This window comes from Acinonyx jubatus, chromosome E2 (assembly GCF_027475565.1).
Source record: "Acinonyx jubatus isolate Ajub_Pintada_27869175 chromosome E2, VMU_Ajub_asm_v1.0, whole genome shotgun sequence".
NCBI classification, from domain to species: Eukaryota; Metazoa; Chordata; class Mammalia; order Carnivora; family Felidae; genus Acinonyx; species Acinonyx jubatus.
This window is the reverse complement of record NC_069396.1, coordinates 48059054-48079294: the sequence shown is the minus strand read 5'-3', so window position 1 is coordinate 48079294 and position 20241 is coordinate 48059054. Positions and strand designations below refer to the sequence as shown.

The following is a 20241-nucleotide window of genomic DNA, read 5'->3' as shown; positions in this document are numbered from 1 at the left end:
CAGATGGCAGCTGTGAAAATGAAGTGGCGTCTGACTGCACAGCCACTTACCTCTGACTGTGTCCATCTGTCTCTCTACATCCCATTCAGCAATGTTCCCTAAAGGCCTTCACAGGGCCTGTTCTCTCTGCTGGAACGCTACCTCTCTGTCATTCGGTGGAACTCCTATTCATCCTTCATGAGCCAGCTCCAGGCTCCTCTCGTCTGTGAAACCATGGACTACCTTCCTCTGAGCTCCCACAGGCCCCTATTTCGCCTGGTCGCAGCCTGCCCATGCCCTGCCCCACGGAATCTTTCTCCACTCCTGAAGCTCTTTGATCTCCCTGGGTTGTCTTTATGGCCTGGGTCTGACTCACTTCTGGGCCTCAAGGGTGTGTCGGTCACCACCGGTGCCCGGCGCTGGCTCTCGCAAGTCCAGGCGAGCTCCACAGCGGACGCGCTTTGAGAGGCTCCGGGGGCGCGAGACAGCTCAAGGTTCCCGCCACCGCCGGCTCCTAGCATGCACTGCGCCTGCGCGGGCTCCAGCGGCCTCGCGGTTAGGCGTCCCTACCTCGGGCACGCGCGTGCCAGCGAAGGAGGCGGACCTCCGGCTGACGTGGGTGGAGTGGGAGGGGCCTGAAGAATAGGGATGGGCGGAGCATGGGCAGGGCCTGTGCCGCGGAACTGACGCGTGGACGGGGCCCGAATCTCTTCCAGCTAGGAGGCGGGGTCCATCACTCATAAGGGGCGGAGACACACGCTTCAAACCCTGATGGAGAGGCACACCGCGATTTGGCGCAGCAGAGGCAGGACCAGCAGCAGCTTCCACTCCCAAGTACGGAAAGTCCCAAATACCGGAGAACCTACTCCCGCCCAGACCAAGGAGGGTCCCCGAACCGGAGGGAAGGGGTGTGGAAATCCCCCCACCTGTCTCCCCAACCTGCCGTCCACTAGAGGAGCTGTTTTCTATCCTCTAGGCGAGGCACTTCCCCTCCCTGAAGCCCTCTTCTGTCAAAAATGGGGGTAAAGCGGTGCCTGGGAGACTCAGTCGGTTGAGCGTCAGAATGCAGCTCAGATGATTTCACGTTTCATGATGATTTCAAGCCCCGCATGGAGAAGAGGGCGCTGCTGTCAGCACAGAGCCCACTAGGATCCCGTCCCCCCTCTCTGCCCCTCCGCTAATCACACTCTCAAAAAGTTTTTTTTTTTTTTTAATGGGGATAATAGATCTTGAGTGGGTGTCCAGCAGACCTAAGCTCCCTCTCAGAGAGGGTAGAGGTATGACAGTCTGAAGTCACATAGCCACTAGCTAGACCAGGTCTCGACTCCTGGACAGGACTCAACTCCTAGACTTGCCACTCTGCTCCTACACACCAACGGAGGCCAAGGGTCCAGGTTCCCAAATGTTAACAGGAGCCCCCCACCCCCCATGAAATGTTAGCAGTCCCTGCCCACCCCCTCTCACCCCACCCCCATCCCTGGTTCCCTTCCCACGCAGTAAGGAAAACATGGGGTATTAAGAAACCTGAGCTCCTAAGCCCTTAAACAAGGGGTGGGGAAAGAACAGGAGGCCACAACCTCCTGTAGCCACAACCAGCAGGAAGAAGTGTTGGGCCTCAGGAGGAAGCATGCAGGTCCAGATTTAGGAGAGGACTGTTCAGAAGGCATGAGGCACCATCTGGACAGGGATTCCAGGCAGAGAACTGTGGCTCATGATCCACTCGCTTTCCAAAGCTTTGGGCTAGATATCTAGCCCACCTCAGTGAATAAAATTAACACTGGTTAGTACTCCCAGGAACATCCAAGAGCCAAGCATGTGCAAACGGGGTTGAGAGAGGTATGACCCCAAGGCAGTATTTCCTTTGACACATGAGGAAACTGAGGCCCAGAGAGGCGGGCAAGCCTCTGGCAGCAGCGGCAGATGATACTCCGGCCTCCTGCCCTTCCTCTAGCCTGATACTGGGCCAGGAACTCCAGGATGGGTACTGGGCCCAGGACCTCATCAACTCCTTCCTCCAGCCCATAAAGAAAGAGTCCTAGGGAGTCTCGATGCCCACCCTAAGCCCCAGTCCAGGGCAGTTTTATTGGCGCCATTTATAAAAGGCCTTTCCCATCAGCCCCAAGCCTCTGCCTTCCCTTTCTGAGAAGGAAGTTGGGTTTCTGATCCTGGCCCCATAGGCAACAACACACTTGGTCTAATGCTGCTGCACTGTGGTGTGACATGCACTGCGGTGTGACACGCTGGGTGCAGGTCCATGTCCAAGTCTGCACGTCCAACTCTGGGGGGGCAGGAGGATGTGGAGCCAGGTCTATGTATGGAAGCTGGGCAGAGCCCTGGCCGGCTGTGGAGATGTGAGGGCAAGGTGAGCAGGCCCCACGTGCACCCTAGCCCCAGGGCCCAGCGGTGCTGGAGTCCAGGGTTGGGGGCAGTAAAATCAGAGATCCTGAGAGAGAAGCCCTGAGGCCAAAGACATGTGTGGAGCAGGCCAGGGCAGCCAGGGGAAATTCCAGAGGGGGCAGTGTGCATGTGTGCACAAAGCCCAGGGTCAGGGACACGGTGTGTAGGGGGCCTTTGGTGAATGTGTAGATGTGCCTCCCTCCTTTCCGGTCTGCATGCCTGTGCCCCTGGCCTCCTGAAGCTGAGGGAACACAACTGGGGGTAGGGTTGGGGGAAGGCTGGGAAGAAAACTCAGGTGGAAGTGGTTTAGGCCTCAGAGCCCACATCCTGTGGGAGAGGCTGTCAAGGGGCCAGGCCATCTGTCCAGTCCTCAGAGCTGCTGGATTGACAGTCCTCTAGGGGCAGAGATGGATGTCCTCCGGGGGAGAAAGTGGCCCGGAGGCTGGGAGGTGGGTTCAGTCCTTCCAGGTCCAGGATCAGGAGGCCTCAGTTGGGCGCCGTCCTCCCTCCTCCTCCATCAGCAGCAGGCGGCGCCGGCCAGCCTCGTAGTCGGCCTCGTCCACACTGACCAGCAGGCGGACAGCCTCCCGGCCCACGGCCTCACGAAGGGCCTCAGTCAGGAACACGCCCCGCAGGGCCTGCAGCAGGGCGCCACTCAGGTAATCACCCCAGAAGGCGTCCAGATAGGAGAGCTCCGAGAACTTGATGTCACACACCACGGAGCCCAGGTCCCGGGAGCGCAGCACTGCAGTGGCCTGCCCAAACACGTCCAGCTGCCGGGCCAGCGCCTGGGGCCGCCGGGATGCCACGCCCTGCTCCAAGGCAGGCCCGTGCTCACAGTACTCTGCTCGCACCCTGAGCCGGATGTCTGCAGAGGAAGGAACGACTGGTCAGGGAGGAGCCAACACACGACATACTGCGCAATGGGACCAGGGGGACCGCAACCCTTCCTCCCACCATCGAGCCTCCTCCAACAGGCTCCTCCCACCCCGCCATGGGTTGCACTGCACCTCCCCACATCCTTCCCCCTTCTGATAACCACACCCAAGTACGGGTGACACCCTCATATGGCTTCCCTCCTGTGGCCTGGCCTCTGTTACCTCTTGACCTGGCGACCTCCTCTCCCCTCACGTGCTCCGCTCCAGCCTCAGTGCCCTGCTGCACCGCCCCCCCACCAGGCAGGTTCTGCCCAGCCCTGCCTCTCCTTTGGCTGGAGCTGCTCTGCCCGTCTTCACAGGACTTGCTCCCTCTCCTCCTTTAAATGCCACCTTCCCATTGAGGCCTCATCTAACCTACTTAAAACTTTACCACCATCACCCTGGCCCCCAACATGTCCAGTCTCCCAGACCCTGCTCCATTTCTTCCCAAGGCACATATCACTTTCTAACCTCCTCTGCACTTTCCTTTATACCATCACGTTTACCACCTGTCTCCCTGCCGCCCCTGAGTCCCCAAAGGGACTGTTTCATTCACTTGTGCAGCCCTGTAGCACACGGTGGGTGCTCGATGTATATTCGTGAAAGAATCAACACATGAACTAAAGGACCTGCCTTGAGACAACCAGCCTCACCCCCTCCTGCCTTCAGGGACACTCCTGCAGGGCCAGCCACATCGCCGGCACCCATCCACCCAGTGAGCACCGCCCAGGAATCTCCAGGCTGAAACTGGGCTGGCTCGACTGGTAGCAGGTGCTCTCTTCCCTCAGAGGTGGCTGAGATAGTGGGCCGTAAGCCCGAAGCTGCGGGAGGTCACTCGGCCACCGAGAGGGGAGAGAGCACGAGGACTACTCAGAATCACTGAAGGAGAGGGAAAAACGGAGCTCCCCATGCGAGCCCTGGGAACACCTGGATTTTCAGCTACCATCCACTCCCTCTGTGCTTAGGCCAGCTTGAGTCGCGCTGCTATTGCTTAGAACCCCGCCCACATCTGCCCAAATGAGGTGGCAGCTCCACACAGGGCACAGGACCTGGGACTTCCTAGACTGGCCCTGTAAATGTGACCTCAGGCATGTCACCTCCCTGTGGGATTACTGAACTCCCACCCGTGACTCAGGCTACTAACAGAACCTCCTCCCCACACAACACGGCTGCCCTGAGGATCAGCTAGGAGCTGGAAAAGACAACAAGCACTCCGAATTTATTTAATCCACAAACACACCATGTAGCAGGCCCTGCTATCACCCCAATTTACAGGTGAGCAAATGGAGGCAAAAAGAAGTGAAGTGATTTGCCCCAGGTCACCTGGCCAGGGAGTGGCAGCCCTCCACGGAGGTCACTGAGCCTCCGGTGCCCCAGAGGACAGCTTCGGGTCAATGGAGACGATTCTAACCCAAGAGCCTCCAGGCACCACCTGTGTGACCTGGAACAAGTCACAGTCTCTCTGAGCCCAGGTTCTTACCTGAACGGGGAATTCCGACTCTGAAAGATTGTTAAAAGGATTAAAAAGAGAGCAATGGATGGAAAAGGACCAGCTAGCACAGTAAGCCATGCCTGACAGGTGCTCCAAGAACAGCAGCCGCCAGAAGCTCCAATGTGCCAAATGCTTTAGGCCAGGCCACTGAGCAGGATCAGCCTTGGGGGGCAGGGGCTGTCAACCCATTTGACGGATGAGGAAACTGAAGCTCTGGAAGGGGGAGGGCCATGTCCCCAACTCCCTTTACCTTTCACAGTGTCAGCCACAGAGCACAAGGTGGAAGACAGGTCTCTGCTCCCCCAGATGACTTCTCAGTACCACCCACTTCCTCTTCCCACCCCAAACCCCAAACCCTTCCTCTTTCGGCCTGGAGGGGAACCTCACCCTCTCAGCTCAAGGCCCAAGGAAACCTACCTGGCCTCGGCCCCTAGGACTTCCCACAGCACCAAGACCCAGCCCCCTCCACCTACAAACCACCTAAGACCTCTGGGCCCACATCCTTGCCTCCCATGAGTGTCTGACCATGCCTTCAGTCGGTGGGGGCCAGGGAGCAGGGGACTGGAAGGAGCAGCACCTGTCTAAGGCCACACAGGGAAGCTCAGTGGCAGAGGCACGGAACCAGGTGGCGGAGTCCGACAGACCTTGAGGCGAGTCCCGGCTCTGCCACTCTCTAGCTGTGGGGCCTTGGACATGTGACCTCACCTCTCTGAGCCTCAGTTTCCCCATCTGAAAAACATAAACAGACAAACAAGAGGCCCCTGCCGCACGGTGTGGTCATGAGGGTTAAATAAGGCGACTCATGAAGCACTTGCCCCAGGGCCTAGGACCCAGAAAGCACCCAGAAACAGGAACTGCGATTTCAACACCCACCTCTCTAGCCCACAGCCCCTGCCCAGGCCTGGCCTCTCTCACTTGGACCCGAGTCAACCTCTTCTGCTCCTTCGGTCCCAGCTGCATTCCCCCATCCCCTGCCCTCCAGGCACAAGGGCAGTGCCCCCAACACAAGCCTTACTCACACAACGACCTGTCCACCTCCTCTGCCCTGCAACACCCATTCGCACAGCAAGTCCCAGCCCACAGAACCGCACATCCTATGCAGGTGAAATCCTCCCAGATCGCCTTTCTCCTCAGCACAGATCGGCACTCAACCCGTGGCAGAAACTGTTCACCCAGAGCCTACCCCCCACCCATGGCGGGTAGAAGGACAACAGGATCAGGATGGACTAGTGTCTGTCCCATCCATTCTTTCATTCAACAGATATATTTACAAAGTGCCAGGAATGCTGGCGTGATGTGCATCCCCCGCCACAAGTGGGCCTGGAAGATATGGAACCCCAGTTAAAGAGCACCTCTCATGGGCCAGGTCCTACCCAAGGGCTCTCCCAATCATGGGCCCCAAATCCCCACAGCACTTTCCTCATCCCCACTGACAAGTAAGGAAATCCTTCACCAGACCACAGTGCAACCTCGGGTCTGGAACACGAGAGTGTGGTACACAGAGAAAGAGGACAAGGAGACTCTATGAGGAAAAAGGAGACCTACACAGTACGTGAGCCGCCTCTCTGTCCCTGGCCCTGAATCATGGGCACCAAGCTCAGTCTCTCCTTTAGTCCTCACCAAAATGACTGAAGGGCAACAGCTGACACATACATAGTATTTACCACAGCCTGCACACACGTGTCACATTTATTAAGCCTCTGATTATCCCTGCAACCTCATACGGCAGTGCTATTACCTCCTTTCTGCAGATGGGGAAACTGAGGCACAGAGGATGAATCACCTGCCTAAGGCCACACAGACAGGAAATGGCAGGGCTGGAATTCCAACTGGGGTGCCTGGCTCCAGAGACTGAGCTCTTAACTACCCCTGTCCTGTTTGCTGCCTCTCACACAACGACATACAGAAACCTGGAATTAAAAGACATGCCAAGGGCCACGATAGAAAATTAGAGCGAGCGAGGTGTAATTTAGATGGCAGTGATCAGACAGGCCCTCTCTAGGAAATGACACTGGAAGTAAAATGTGAAGAGCAAGTAGGTCGAGAGAGAAAAACCAGGGGAGTGAAGAGCAGCATTCCCGGAATACAGCATGGCCCGCACGCCAAGTCCGGAAGCAGGAAATGCACTTGAGGTGTTCACAGGCTGGGGTCAGTGTGGCAGGACCTCGAGGAGAAGGGCACTAGGGCACGACTGAAGGGGTGGGGCCGCACCCGGTGGAGCAGGGAGTCTGGGGCCTCCCAAGGTGACCACACCCCTCCGCACCTCCAGGGCCTCCTACGTAAAACCAGCACCTGCTCTCCGTGGGGCCGCTTTGGGGATGACACAGCTGGATGAAAGTCAAGAGCGGAGGCCAGTGCCTGGCACATGATGAGCCCTCGGAGGGCCTCAGGAAGGACGTGACCTCACGCCAAGACGACTCCAGCTGCACTGCGGAAGCAGCAGGGGGGTCAGGAACAGGGCCAGGGCAGGAGTCAGGGAAAGCCAAAGGTGGCTGGGCCATAAGAGAAGCAGCAGACGTGCAGAGAAGCGGACTGCCTGGCCCAGGTGCGCCACTGAGGAGGAGCAAGGCTCAAAGAGCGTCTGGCGCCCATGCGGCCAAATCGTTTCCTCTGGCCACAGTCCCTCTCCACTAGGGCAGCTGTGCAGAGGCTCCCTGCCCCCAGGGAAGAGGCTGTGGCTACACTGTCTTAGTGAGCAGAGATGCTCTGGCTTCCTGCACGCAAGTGGGCCCCAGCGCCCCCTTGTCCCCCTGCCCCTCTCTTCTGGGGCAGAATGAGACGCCAAGGGAAACAGGAGGGGACTCCCAGCAGGTGCTGGTTTTACAAAGGAGGCCCTGGAGATGCAGAGGGGTGTGGTCACCTCAGACCGGTCACCAGACTCCAGGGCCAGCACCATCCTCCTCTGGACACGGTGGCACCCCATCCCTTGCTTTAGTCTTTTCCCTGAGACATGTCAAACATTAAGATTCTACTGAACAATAAGAAGAGGCTGCCACCAACGGCAGAGACAAAATCAGCAGCCGCTACCTGCTTCCTGATGGAAGGCCATGATACCACCTGGGAAGCGAGCTTGAAAATACAACAGAACATCAAACCAGAATCTGATCAGACCTCTCCAGACCTGACCACCAATTTTCAGGAAATACAGACAATAGGGGAACACATTCAATCCCTCTACCGCAGGATGCAATTGGCAAACTACAGAACTACTTTCAACAACTACAAAGCAAAGGGGGACAAGGGAGAGAAAACGGCAAGATGGGGAAATCTCTGAGATCAGGAGAGGGTTAGGAGAGCCAGCACTCATGAAACAACTGGACCTTAAGAGCGCTAATTAGACAGGTTTTTTTTGGTGTGGTATTTTTTTTTTTTTTTAAGGAATTCTGATCTTTTAGAAGTACACAGTGGAAAATCTACAGATGAAATAACAAGACACCTGAAATTGACTCCCAAACACGGATGATGCAGCAAGATCACCCATGAGTTGACAGCTGCTGAAACCAGGTGAAAGAGAGACAGGGTTCATCATGCTGGCGTATTTGCCTCTGTACCTTCTCCACAGAAAACAGGGAAAAAAGCAAAGCTCATCCTGTCACTCAAATCCTCTGGTTGCTTTCCATCATTTAAAGAAACGAGGGGCACCAAGGTGGCTCAGTCAGATGAACATCCGACTTCAGCTCAGGTCATGATCTCACGGTTCATGAGTCCAAGCCCCGCATCCAGCTGTCAGCACAGAGCCCACTTCAGATCCTGTGTTCCCCACCCCACCCCCCACCCCCCCCCACCCCCGCTGATGCCGGCCACCTCCCCCACTTGTGCTCTCTCTCTCAAAAATAAATAAAACACCAGGGCGCCTGGGTGGCTCAATCGGTTAAGAGTTCAACTTCAACTTCGGCTTAGGTCATGATCTTGAGGTTCATGAATTTGAGCCCTGTGTCAGACTCAGACCCTGGAGCCTGCTTCAGATTCTGCGTCTACCTCTCTCTCTGCCCTTCCCCTACTCACACTCTGTCTCTCAAGAATGAACAAATAAACGTTAAAAAAAAAAAAAAAGTTTTTTTTTTTTTAAAAAGAGTCGGATGCTTAACTGAACCACCCAGACGCCCCAACTGCTCATCTTATGGACAGGGCCACTGAGCTCACAGCTCAGAGCCTGAAGCCTGCTTCAGATTCTGTGTCTCCCTCTCTCTGTTCCTCCCCCACTCGTGTTTTGGCCTCTCACTCAAAAATAAACATTAAAAAACAATTAATAAACAAACACTAAAAAAATGTTCTTTAAAAAAAAATAAATGAAAAAAGAAATAAACAAAAGCCCTGGCCCATGGCTGCTGGCCCCGCAGGATGGGCCCCACCACCTCTCCCGGCCTCACCTCCTAGCTGTCTCCTTTTGCTCCTGACTCCAGCCTCACCAGCTTCCTCACCATCCCTTCATCACCACCAGCTCACTCCTACTCAGACCTCGGCACCTGCTGTCCTGTATATATAACCCTCTTTCCCAATCATCTACATGCTCACTCGGTCTCTTCCAAGGGGGCTTCTGAGACGACCCTACCTTGAAAATGCCTCTTAAACTGCATTTCCCATCACTCCCCACCCCTTGCCCTTCCTTCTCTCAGTCGCCACCTGAAGTTTCTGTCTCCTGCCACCAAACCATGCACCCTATGAGCACAAGCGTCTGCCATCCCCACCGTACCTAGCATGTAGTAAATGCTCTGAGAACACACGTGGGAGAAGAGAAGGAACTGACCCTGCCACTCTGCACGGTTGGGGCTATCAGCCCTACCTCAAGGCTGTCTTGAGAATTCAGGGCCAAGTGACTAGCATGCCCAGCACAGTGCCCAATGGATGTCTCTGAAAGAATGGAAACTAAAGAGGTCCTGTGTCCAAACCCAGGATACTCCAGATGTCCCTCCCCTTTGGAAACAGAGTTTAGTCTGGTTCTACCCCTCTCGGGAGGGCAGCTGACTAGGGCTTAACCCCCATAGCTCTCACACAACAGGAGGGGACAAGAACGGCAGATCACTTGGGTCTGGAGGCGCCTCCTTCCACCCTTGGTATTAGACGTTGTTAAAGGTGAGCCATCCCGGGGGCGCCTGGGTGGCTCAGTCAGTTAAGCGTCCAACTTTGGCTCAAGTCATGATCTCACAGCTCGAGGGTTCGAGCCCCACTTCTGGCTCTGTGCTGACAGCTCAGAGCCTGGAGCCTGCTTCGGATACTGTGTTTCCTCTCTCTCTTGGCCCCTCCCCGAGTAGTGCTGTCTTTCTCTCTCTCTCTCAAAAATAAATAAACATTAAAAAAAAAAAAAAAAAAAGGTGAGCCATCCCTGCTTTTTCAGAGGAAACAACCAACAACCAGGGCCCTACTGGGGAGGGCCTCCCTCCAGCCCCACCCTGCCCAGTGAGTCAGCAGTCAGACCTGCTTACAGTCCTCCCAGCAAGCCCCAGCCACACCCTATGTAAGCACCTCCCTGCCACAGCCCTGCCCTCAGGGAAGAGACCCGAAGCCTCTGCTGCCAACTAGAGACCCTTCCCCAGCCTCCGCTCAGCAGGCTCCCTAGGAGGCAGTGACTCCTTCTGCCAGCCAGGTGGCTCTGGGGGGCTCTGGTAATTACTGCCTGCCTCGAGGAAGAGTCACACCGGGCAGCCACCCCCACAAGCTGGGGGCTGTTGGAGGACACTGACTGGCTCTATTGGTCTGTTCCTCCCGGCAGCACTCAGCGCAGGTATCTGCAGCCTCATGTGACACTCGGGGGAGGAGGAACCAGAGTGGTGTGGGCTGAGCGAGAGAGAGAGCGCGTGCCCACCCGCACCCGTCTACTCCCCTTAGGACCAGGGAGACTTTCTCAAAGCCAAAGTCTAAGCACGAATCTCCCCCCTACACCCCATCCCACCCAGCACACCTGCAGGCCCAGGCAGCCTTGTTAGTCCACCCCTTCTCCGTAACAGAACTTCCCCGGGCCAGACCTTCGGCCTCACCTGCTCAGGCTGTGCAGCCTCTTTACTCAATTCTCTGCTTCCTCTTTGTTCAAATTAGTTAACACATCCTGGCAGAGCATGCCCTATACGCTTAGCACAGGTCTAAGTCCTTTATAAATCGTAAGTCATTTATTAACTGATCTTCCAGATGGAGTCGGAGTTCCGTCAAGACCAAGTATCAGGGCACCCCAATCCTCTGCTGAAAACCCTACATAACACTCGCCGTATGGAATAAAATCCCAACTCCCATCTACTCCAAGGCCTGCCGGGCCCAGCAGTTTGGCTCCAGCTGGGTTCCTCCACCCACTCCCCACCCTCTGTTCATGGCACTATCTATAAAGTGAGCTTCAGTTCCACTGATCTGTCGCCCTACTAGAAGGTCGCCTCCCCAAGGGCAGGGACCTCACTGCTATTCCTGTCCCAAGCACACTGCACAGTAACAGCACGAAGAGGCACAAACTGGTAAGCAGCGCACAGCATGGGCCCCAGGCCAGGCGCTGCTGCGAATGTATTACCGGCTTAACTCATTTTCTCTCGCCACAACCCTACTTGAAAATCACCACTGTCAGCCTCATCTTACACAAAAGAGTTCAGCCACCTGCCCAAGGTCAGACAAGCTATTTAAGTGTCAAGACCAAGAAATGAACCTGGCAGCCTGTCCCAGGATCCTCATTTTCCCCTGTGCGATATTCCACCATTGCAGAAGAAAAGACTGTAAAATACATAAACCCATGAAAACATTTACTGAAAAAGCAAATGAAATTGAGAGCAGGGAGTGGTCTGCAAAGGCTTCCTGGAGAAGGTAGCACCTGTGATCTTTCAACTCCGGACCAGACATAAACAAGCAAGATAATAACAGAAAGGACATCCGAGTCCAGAAGGACAGAAGCCACTGCCTACCCACTAGGTGTGCCACACTCCAGACGAGTGCCTGTCTCTCCCACCCTGTGTGCAGCCTGTCACAGGCTCCATGCATGCATTCACCAAGGCCCGCAGACACCTACCACAGGTCACTTTGCCTTCTGAGGCAGGTCTGGCTGGCTCCTGCTGCTGCTGGGGGGTGGCTGGGGCCCCTCTCCGCCGCCGTCTGGCACCACCACTGGGCCGGCCCCGACTCCGCCGCTGCCGCTTGGTTGGTGGGGAACCTGAGGAGGGAACGACAGGGCATGCTGAGACCAGAATAACAGAGCACTGAGGCAGGCGCCTGGAGAAGAGCTCAAGGCTGGTCTCCATGCCATGAGACCCTGGATGAGCCCCTCTGCTTCCTGAACCTCAGTGGCCCTGTCCATAAGATGAACAGTTGGGGCACCTGAGTAGCTCAGTTAAGCATCTGACTCTTTTTCTTTTTTTTAATGCTTATTTATTCATTCTTGAAAGAGAGACAGAGTGTGAGCAGAAGACAGAGAGAGAGGGAGACGCAGAATCTGAAGAAGCAGGCTCCAGGGTCTGAGGCTGACACGGAGCTCAAATTCACGAACCGCAAGATCATGACCCGAGCTGAAGTCGGATGCTTAACCGACTGAGCCACCCATGTGCCCCAAGCATCCGACTCGTGATTTCCGCTCAGGTCATGATCTCAGTTTTGGGAGTTCGAGCCTCGCATCGGGTTCTGCACTGACAGCGCGAAGCCTGGTTGGAATCCTCTCGCTCCCTCTCTCTCTGCCCCTGCCGTGTTCACCTGTGTTCTTTCGCTCTCAAGATAAATAAAATAAACATTAAAAAAGGAAAATACATAACCAGTAAGTATAACCTAGCATCATTCAGAAGAGCACACCCCACCCCCCAGCAGTCCCACATCTGACCCTGAACAAACCCCTGCACACTCACACCAGGAAACAAGCCACTGGGGCATTGTTTATAACTATCTAAATGTGAAAGCAATGTAAATATCTGACAAGTAGTACAGAGTAACTTCCCGGAGTAGCCTGTTTAGTGAAATAAAGTAAAATATAATATAAGTGGCTATAATTTGCTACATTTTACATTAAAAAAAGAAAACAAGAATACATACATACTTGCTATTTTTATAACACAAAACACCAAAGATAAATCGGAAATAGTGAAATTGGTTACCTATTCACTAGGGGGTGGGGGCAACACTGGAAATGATACTTCTAAGAACATCTTTCCTATGTACCTTAGTTTTGACTTTTGAGTCATATAACCGTTTTACATATTCTAAAAATTTAAGAGACCAAAATAACACCAACCATAAAATTAAACAGAAACAAACGAATCTAGCTGTGTATGTGTGTATATATATACGTATACATATATATATATATATGTATACGTATATACACACACACATATATACATACACACACATATATATATACACACACACACATATATATATACACACATACATATAATTAGTAACACGAACGAGAGAATTATTTCAAGTAACTTGGAAGAACATTCTGACTGTATAAACTCTCAGTGGGATATACTCCTAGGACAGGAAGAACCACAAATAAATGGTATGTTTCGTTCAGTAGATGTAGTCAGCAGTGGTACTGACGTCATATTTTCAAAGCTATTTTATGATTGTTGTAAAATGAAGCAAATAAATCCATTTTCCCAATGTTATTAAGAACCAAAATTCTTAAGGGGGCCTGGGTGGCTCAGTCTGTTCAGCGTCCATCCGACTCTTGATCTCGGCTCAGGACATGATCTCACAGTTCTTGAAATCGAGCCCCGAGCTGGGCTCTGCACTGACAGCGTGGAGCCTACAAGGGATTCTCTCTCTCTGCCCCTCCTGTACTTGCTCTCTCTCAAAATAAACTTAAAAAAATTTTTTTGAAAACAAAGAAACAAAATTTTTAATGTGAAGAAAAAAATCTTCGTAATGTTAATTTTGAATTGAAAACACCAATAGAAATTTTTTTTTATTTTTTAAATTTTATAGGGTTTTTTTTGTTTCTTGTTTTTGTTTTTGTTTCTGAGAGAGACACAGAGTGCGAGAGAGGTGGGGAAGGCAGACTGAGAGGGAGACTCAGAATCCTAAGCAGGCTCCAGGCTCCAAGCTGTCAGCACAGAGCCTGATGCGGGGCTCGAACTCATGAACTGTGAGATCATGACCTGAGATGAAGTCTGACGTTTAACTGACTGAGCCACCCAGTTGCCCCAAATAGGAATTTTTTTTTAAAGCAGTCTTTAACTCTGTTCACTAAAAGAACCCAGAAAAATGTGCCTACTCGGCACCCAAGTCTTGGTCTCTACATGCCAGTGCCTCTAAAAGAAACCAGCCTTCTGGAAACAGCAGATTGCAGGGCTGGAGAGAGAAAAGTACAAGCTGAGTCCAGGATGCCTTACAGTGGCACAGAGCAGGAAACCCAAAGAATGATGGAAGCAAATCAAAAAGACAGTAGGAGCTAGTCAATCTGAACATCAGGAAGAATGACTAACATATTCTAACCCAGTAAATAAATAATAACACGAGTCCATAGTGACACTCCCCCATCCCTCAGGACAAGAGAGAGAGAAAAGACAAACATTTTTTTTTAAGTAAGCTTCATGCCCAGTGCAGAGCCCAACAAAGGGCCTGAACTCACGACCCTGAAATCAAGGCCTGAGCTGAGATCGAGTCGGAAGCTTAACCAACTGAGCCACCCACGCGCCCCAGAAAAACTCTTGAATGACTACATGCCAGCTGATAGACATTGAAAAAATAGTAAGAAAATCACTGTTTTGTGAACACCAATGTAATAACCAGTTCAGGCAGAGATCAACAGTGCATGCTAAACCCATGGGCGATACCACTGGGGAGCTGGATGTGCCCAAGTGTCACCCCATAGGTTATTTACTAACCATGAAAGGGGAAAATGTGCCTTTATAAAGGACAAATACGGCAGACAGCACCTTAAGCAAGTGATCAAACTTCCCCCTCACAGCAAGAAAAGCAGACCTTAAGCTTCCTGATGCACTCCACAGCGAGGCACACAGCATCGAGTGAGGAACATTCCTGCCAAAAACATGTAACCTGAATCTAACCAAGCCTCCTGACCCACTTTTTTTTTTTCTTTTTGCACCTTACTTTCACCTCACTAAGCTATTACTCCTGGAAATTACCCAAGTTTCAACTTATAAACTATAAACAATGCCCAGTGGCTGTTGCCACACTTGTCTCCTGGTGTGAGTATTGGGGGGGGGGGGGGGGAGTGGCTTCCCACGTCACAGGAGATACAGGGGACAAAGGAACCAGTTAAATGACACCAGCAGGAAATTATCAGGCACTTCCTGAAATAATCGCGACATTCTACAAAACAACGGGCCTGACCAGGTCAATCCAAAGGTGACGGATGTCATGGGAAGAAAAGAAACAAATACACAGTTGGGGAGAAGTTTGGGTTCTAAACTAAGAGATTAAGGAGACATAATAATTCAAAGCAGAGAAACTCAACTATGAGTGAGTCCTGAAAGTAGAGTCACTCTTGGGGAGATTTGAAAATGAACCATTAGGATATCAAAGAATTAGTATTTACTTTCTCAGGTGTGATAACGGTCTGGAAGTGGTCTAGAACATTCTCCTTATTCTCAAGAAATGCCTGCTATTTAGACGGAAAGTGTCCCGATGGCTGTAACTTCCATTCAAAGAGTTCAACTAAAAACCCATCGTTACGTGTACATGCACATAAAGCAAAAAGTGGCAAAATGTACGGGCACCTGGGTGGCTCAGTTAGTTAAGCACCCAGCTTTGGCTCAGGTCATGATCTCATGGCTTATGAGTTTGAGCCCCAAGTCAGGTTCTGTGCTGACAGTTCAGAGCCTGAAGCCTGCTTCAGATTCTGTGTCTCCCTCTCTCTCTACCCCTCCCCTGCTCGTGCTTTCTCTCAGAAATAAATAAACATTAAAAAAAAATTTTTCTTTAAGTGGCAAAAATGTTAAAATTACTGAATCGAGGTGAAAGATATGAGCGTGTTCACTGCATCCATCTTTCAATTTCTCTGTATGTTTGAAGTTATGTTTGAATAATTCAGGAACTTAGGAAAGAGGAGGCTGCATAAATGAATTGGCACGGCAATTAAAGGCAACCAATTAAAGGTCCTCGACACGAGTAAATCTCAGAAAGGTATCCAGCAAAGACAGCCACGTGAAGAATACCCACCATGTGAGGTCATTCGGATGAACTATAAAACCACAACAAACAATTCCATTCATTGCTTCTGGACACATACTTTTGTAGAATAAACACACACACATACACACAAAGGAATGCGGAGACAGAATGACCCCTTGGTCCCCTTCCTTAATGGGCCAGGATGGAGCGGGTTCATCAGGGTTCAGAAGGAAGAAAGGGACGCTGCCATCGTGCCCACCCGCCTAGGCTCACCTGTCTCCCATTGGCCCTGCTGGGCATTTGAGGTACTGCTTGACTGGCGACGGCGACGGCGGCTGCCTTCTGTCCTTTTTGAGGAAGAGCTGGAGGTGCCATAGTTGTAACGTTCCGGTGACACTTCACAGACAGAAAAGTGGAAAGAAGTATTCACAGCGTCTGGCACCCTCCTAGGCCCAGCCTCCAATTCCCACCTGGAGATAGATTACTGCTCCACTGGGAGCCCAGGTTCCCCAGAGGTCGGAGCCCAGACATCTGCTCCCTCTCAAAGGCTTCCTGCCCGGTGGATGCTAGATGCCTACAGACATAGAGAAGACTCATGACTCCGGGGGCCACCCCACCCCTATCTACAGCAGCTCCAACTGTCAGGGATATTCTGTAAGCCAAGTCATGGTCAGGCCCCTGCAATGTTGCCCCCAGCTCTCCCTGAGGCCCCAAGGAGTAAGCACGGTCCCCAAATCTTCTCTTCCGTAGCCTAACCTCCAGACACATTTTTCCAAAAACACTGTCACTTCTTCTCTAGTGCTGCCTTTCTCCTGGTTATCTCTAGGCAGGGGAAGGCCACAATCCCCCTCCCCAACTATCCACTGCACCCCTAATAACCCAGCCAAGAGCTCAACAACTCAATCCCAAGACACATAAAGGACTCCTGTCCTTTAAATCCTTGAATTCCTCATCTTCTTAGGACTGCTCCTCCATGAGTACTTCCCTCAGAGGATTAAGGGCAGAGCCAAGCCCTCAGAGCCCAGCCAGCTGCCTTTGACTCCTGACTCCCACACTTTCTACATGTGTCATTTGCAAGTCCCTGTGTAAAGTGGCTTATCTCCCTCTCTGCTCCTGCCACACAGGTCTCTGATGATACCAAATTCATTCCTGACCCAAGGGGTGAAAGCTTGTCTTTCCCTCTGCCTAGCATTTTCTCCTGTGAGATCTATGCACATCAGCAGTACAGCCTCCATTCAAACGTCGCTTTCTCAGGAAAATCTTCACTGGTTATCCAATCTGAGAAAGGCCGCCTTCACTATAAACCGCTGCCTATTTTCTATATTCTGTTAACTTTGCTTTAATCTTTTTATAACCAAACCTAAAAATAAATCACCTGCCTTAATGGCTGCTCCCCCCCCCCACACTAAATATAAGCTTCATGGAACACAAACTTTGTCAGTCCCAACACCTTGTAACTTCTGTGCTCAACACACAGGATTCAATTCTTATATGTAAGCAAACTGCTTAACTCCTCTTAACCCTGGGGTTTTCTCTGTATGGTGGGAACACTAACAGAACTTCCTCATGGGATTACTAGGAGGATATAAGGGGATAGTTCACACGAAGGGCTTACCGTGGTGCCTGGCATGAAATAAGCCCTCCATAAACACTGGCCACAAACCTCACTGATGTGGCCAAATTCCACAAGTTCACCTCTCCCAAAAAGCCATGCCTCCTCCCTCTTGTGTTCCTCATTGATACTCTGGGAGGAGGGGCGGCGCGAGTTGGGACATAGGCTGATATGGTGCTGTCCATATCGCTGGCAACCATAGAGTCCTAGAGAGAGAAAGGCCCTGTCCCCACCGGAAGTCTGTCATCCTCCCATTCAACCTTACCTGGACGGCGCCGCTTGCGCGCCAGGTGCGGCAGCAGGTCGTGGCGCGCCAGCACGCGCAGGAGTTGCCCCAGCAGCCGAAGGTTGCTCTCGTCGCACTGCCCGCGGCGCTCCAGCTCCAGCAGCAGGTCCAGGCCGCTTCGGGCGCGGGCCAGACCGCCGGCCGCGCCGGGGGCCTCGTCGAGCAGGAAGGCCAGCAGCTCCAGCTCGCACTCGGTCAGCTGCCCGCCCACCACCTCGAACATACGGTGAAGCGACAGCATCCCGTAGTAGTCCAGACATTCATCCTCCTCCCAGCTCGGGGCCGGGGTCAACCCGGACAGCGCCATACCCGGGGGAGGGGGGCGGCACAAGCTCAGAACCAGGGCCTAGAACCCACACAGAGGGGAGGGGGCAATGGTCAGCGACGCGGGGACCCGGACCCCACCCCCGCCAGTGCGTCTCCCCAACCTCGATCCGCTGGGCAAGGCTATTTTCACAACCCAGCCGTCTCTGCCTCCCCCTTCCCCCAGAAAGCAATGGTATCGCCCGAGGTCCCCTAGTAACAGGTCGAGACGCTAGACCCCGCTCGTCCTCCGAGACCCAGCCCGAACGCCCCTCCTCAGGTGGTATGTCCCGAACCAGCCTCCGGACCCGACTACGTGATTCGGTCCGAATAAGCGCGGGGGCCCATCCCAGGGCACCCTGCCAACTGCCCTTTGACTCTGGGTGGCACTGTCCGGACGTGCCCCTTGGCTCCGGCCAGTGGTACTGTCCGATCAGCGCCGCGACTCCACCCAAATCATACCTTCCGAAAGCGACCCTCTGCCCCCCACAAGTGGAGCCTACCAAAGCAGCCCTTCGCCCCACACAGGTGGTGCTGCCCTAACCCGACCCTCTCGCCCTGCAAGGGCGGTACCGCTCTCTCCCCAACACCCAAGTGGTTCCATCTACCCGCCACCAGTCGCCCTCAGGCCTCTCTGGATCCTCACCGGGTTCCGGCGTCTGACGACTCCTGGGCGACGGCCGCAGCCACTTGTTTTGGATCTTTCTGGCACCTTCTCTATTATTACGCCTGCGTCACCTCGCCCCTCCTCCTTCCCCCAACTCGCGCAGGTGCGACCGCCACGCCCCTTCGGCGCAAGCGCAGAGTGAAGCTTCTAAGCCCCACCCCTCCGGGCCCGCCTCCAACCGTAGCGTCTAGCTCGCCAGTGCTGCGCCTGCGCAAAGCGAGAGCGATTTCCGCCTCTGAACTGGATCTGGTACCTGGTTGCTGGGTTCTTCTGTGAGCCCGTGACTTAACCCATCGGGTCCTCGTTGCCCCCCATGTCAAATCCATCTCATGTACTACAGTTCCATCCTAATCACGACCTAGACGCCCACATTACCACTGCTCCTAGCTGCCCATGGCAAAGGACCACAATCCCGACAGTCCTGGCTTCAAATAGCGCCTAGGCCCCTTTATGATCAGGAATTGGACACTCCCCCATTACACTGCCCCTTATTCCTAATGGCAACCAGGAACCTACATCATAACTGTGCCATCTCATGCCCCCGACTGAAATCTCCCTTCATCCAACACAAACCCCCATAGCTAAATTCTTCCCCTGATCAAGACCAGGAAGCTCCCGCATCTCATGTTAGGAACCAATACCTCCTTCCCGATTGCAATAGACCCCTCCATCCTGACCGTGCACCTCCTGATGTCATCCATCACAGTCCCCCATTACAGTCAGACACCCTGTCCCCGTCTCAAACACCCCTCCCTCTGAAACCCTTTCCAAACTCTGCCCTCCAAGGTCACAGGGCCTTCCAATACCCCCTCTTCTAACCTGCACCTACAAGTTGCACTCTCTCTAGCAAGAGAACTGGAGTCCAGGCAGTGTGTCTGAGCAGCTCCCCGGGGCAGGGCCTTGGGCGCGGTGGCCAACCCCCCAACACCCCCCCCCCCACACACACACACACCTTGGTGAGTCAAGGCCAAGGCCCGCACGTGCCTTGAAACAAGTCCCCTACCCAGAGTGGTTCCCATCCCTGGGATTATCTCTCCTTAGAAGGCAGGAGACCTGGGTCCTGATTGGCACTGGCTCAGCACTGGCTCTACTTGGGTTGCAGCAGTGACCTCGAAAGAGTCCCTCCCTCCGATGGCAATTGTCACCTACTGAAGCCCGGTGAATATCCTTAAATCAACCCAAGAGTGGGAGGGAAGGGAAAGCAGTTTTACAAACTGGGAAGGACTATGTCCATGTTACATGGGTTATGGGGAGCACCCACGGTGTATCAGGCCCTGTGCTGAGAGCTTTTATGTGTTTGATTTCATCCAATCCCCTCAACAGCCTTTGAGGTGAGTCAAGCCCATTTTACACACTACTAAAAGTGAGGTCCAGAGAGGGGAAGTACCCTCCAAAGCTGTGTCTGCCTCCAAAGCTGTGCTCTCGGAGATGCTCAGCCTCTTCAGCCATGAAACAACACCTCTGTCAAGGTCTCCCGCCCCCCATTCCACTCCCTGGGCCCTCTTTTCCAATGATGCCCTCTTCTCACCGCTTAACTTTCTGATTCTTGGC

At 53.3% G+C, this 20241-nt stretch overlaps 1 protein-coding gene across 3 annotated transcripts; it reads right to left on the bottom strand.

Moving 5' to 3' along the window:
* Positions 1-2028: 2028 nt before the first annotated feature.
* DEDD2 (death effector domain containing 2) lies at positions 2029-20241 on the bottom strand. Of its 3 annotated transcripts, none has more exons than XM_027037637.2 (5): positions 20219-20241; positions 17700-18066; positions 16096-16218; positions 11765-11905; positions 2029-3244 (listed from the first exon to the last, which is right to left on the bottom strand). In XM_027037637.2, exons 2-5 carry the CDS (start codon positions 18025-18027, stop codon positions 2853-2855), a joined length of 984 nt encoding a protein of 327 aa, XP_026893438.1. In that variant the 5' UTR covers positions 18028-18066; positions 20219-20241; the 3' UTR covers positions 2029-2852. The 3 variants fall into 3 exon arrangements, with proteins under 3 accessions (XP_026893438.1, XP_026893437.1, XP_026893440.1); XM_027037636.2 differs by lacking the exon at positions 20219-20241 and adding an exon at positions 18670-18828; XM_027037639.2 differs by lacking the exon at positions 20219-20241 and adding an exon at positions 18632-18654.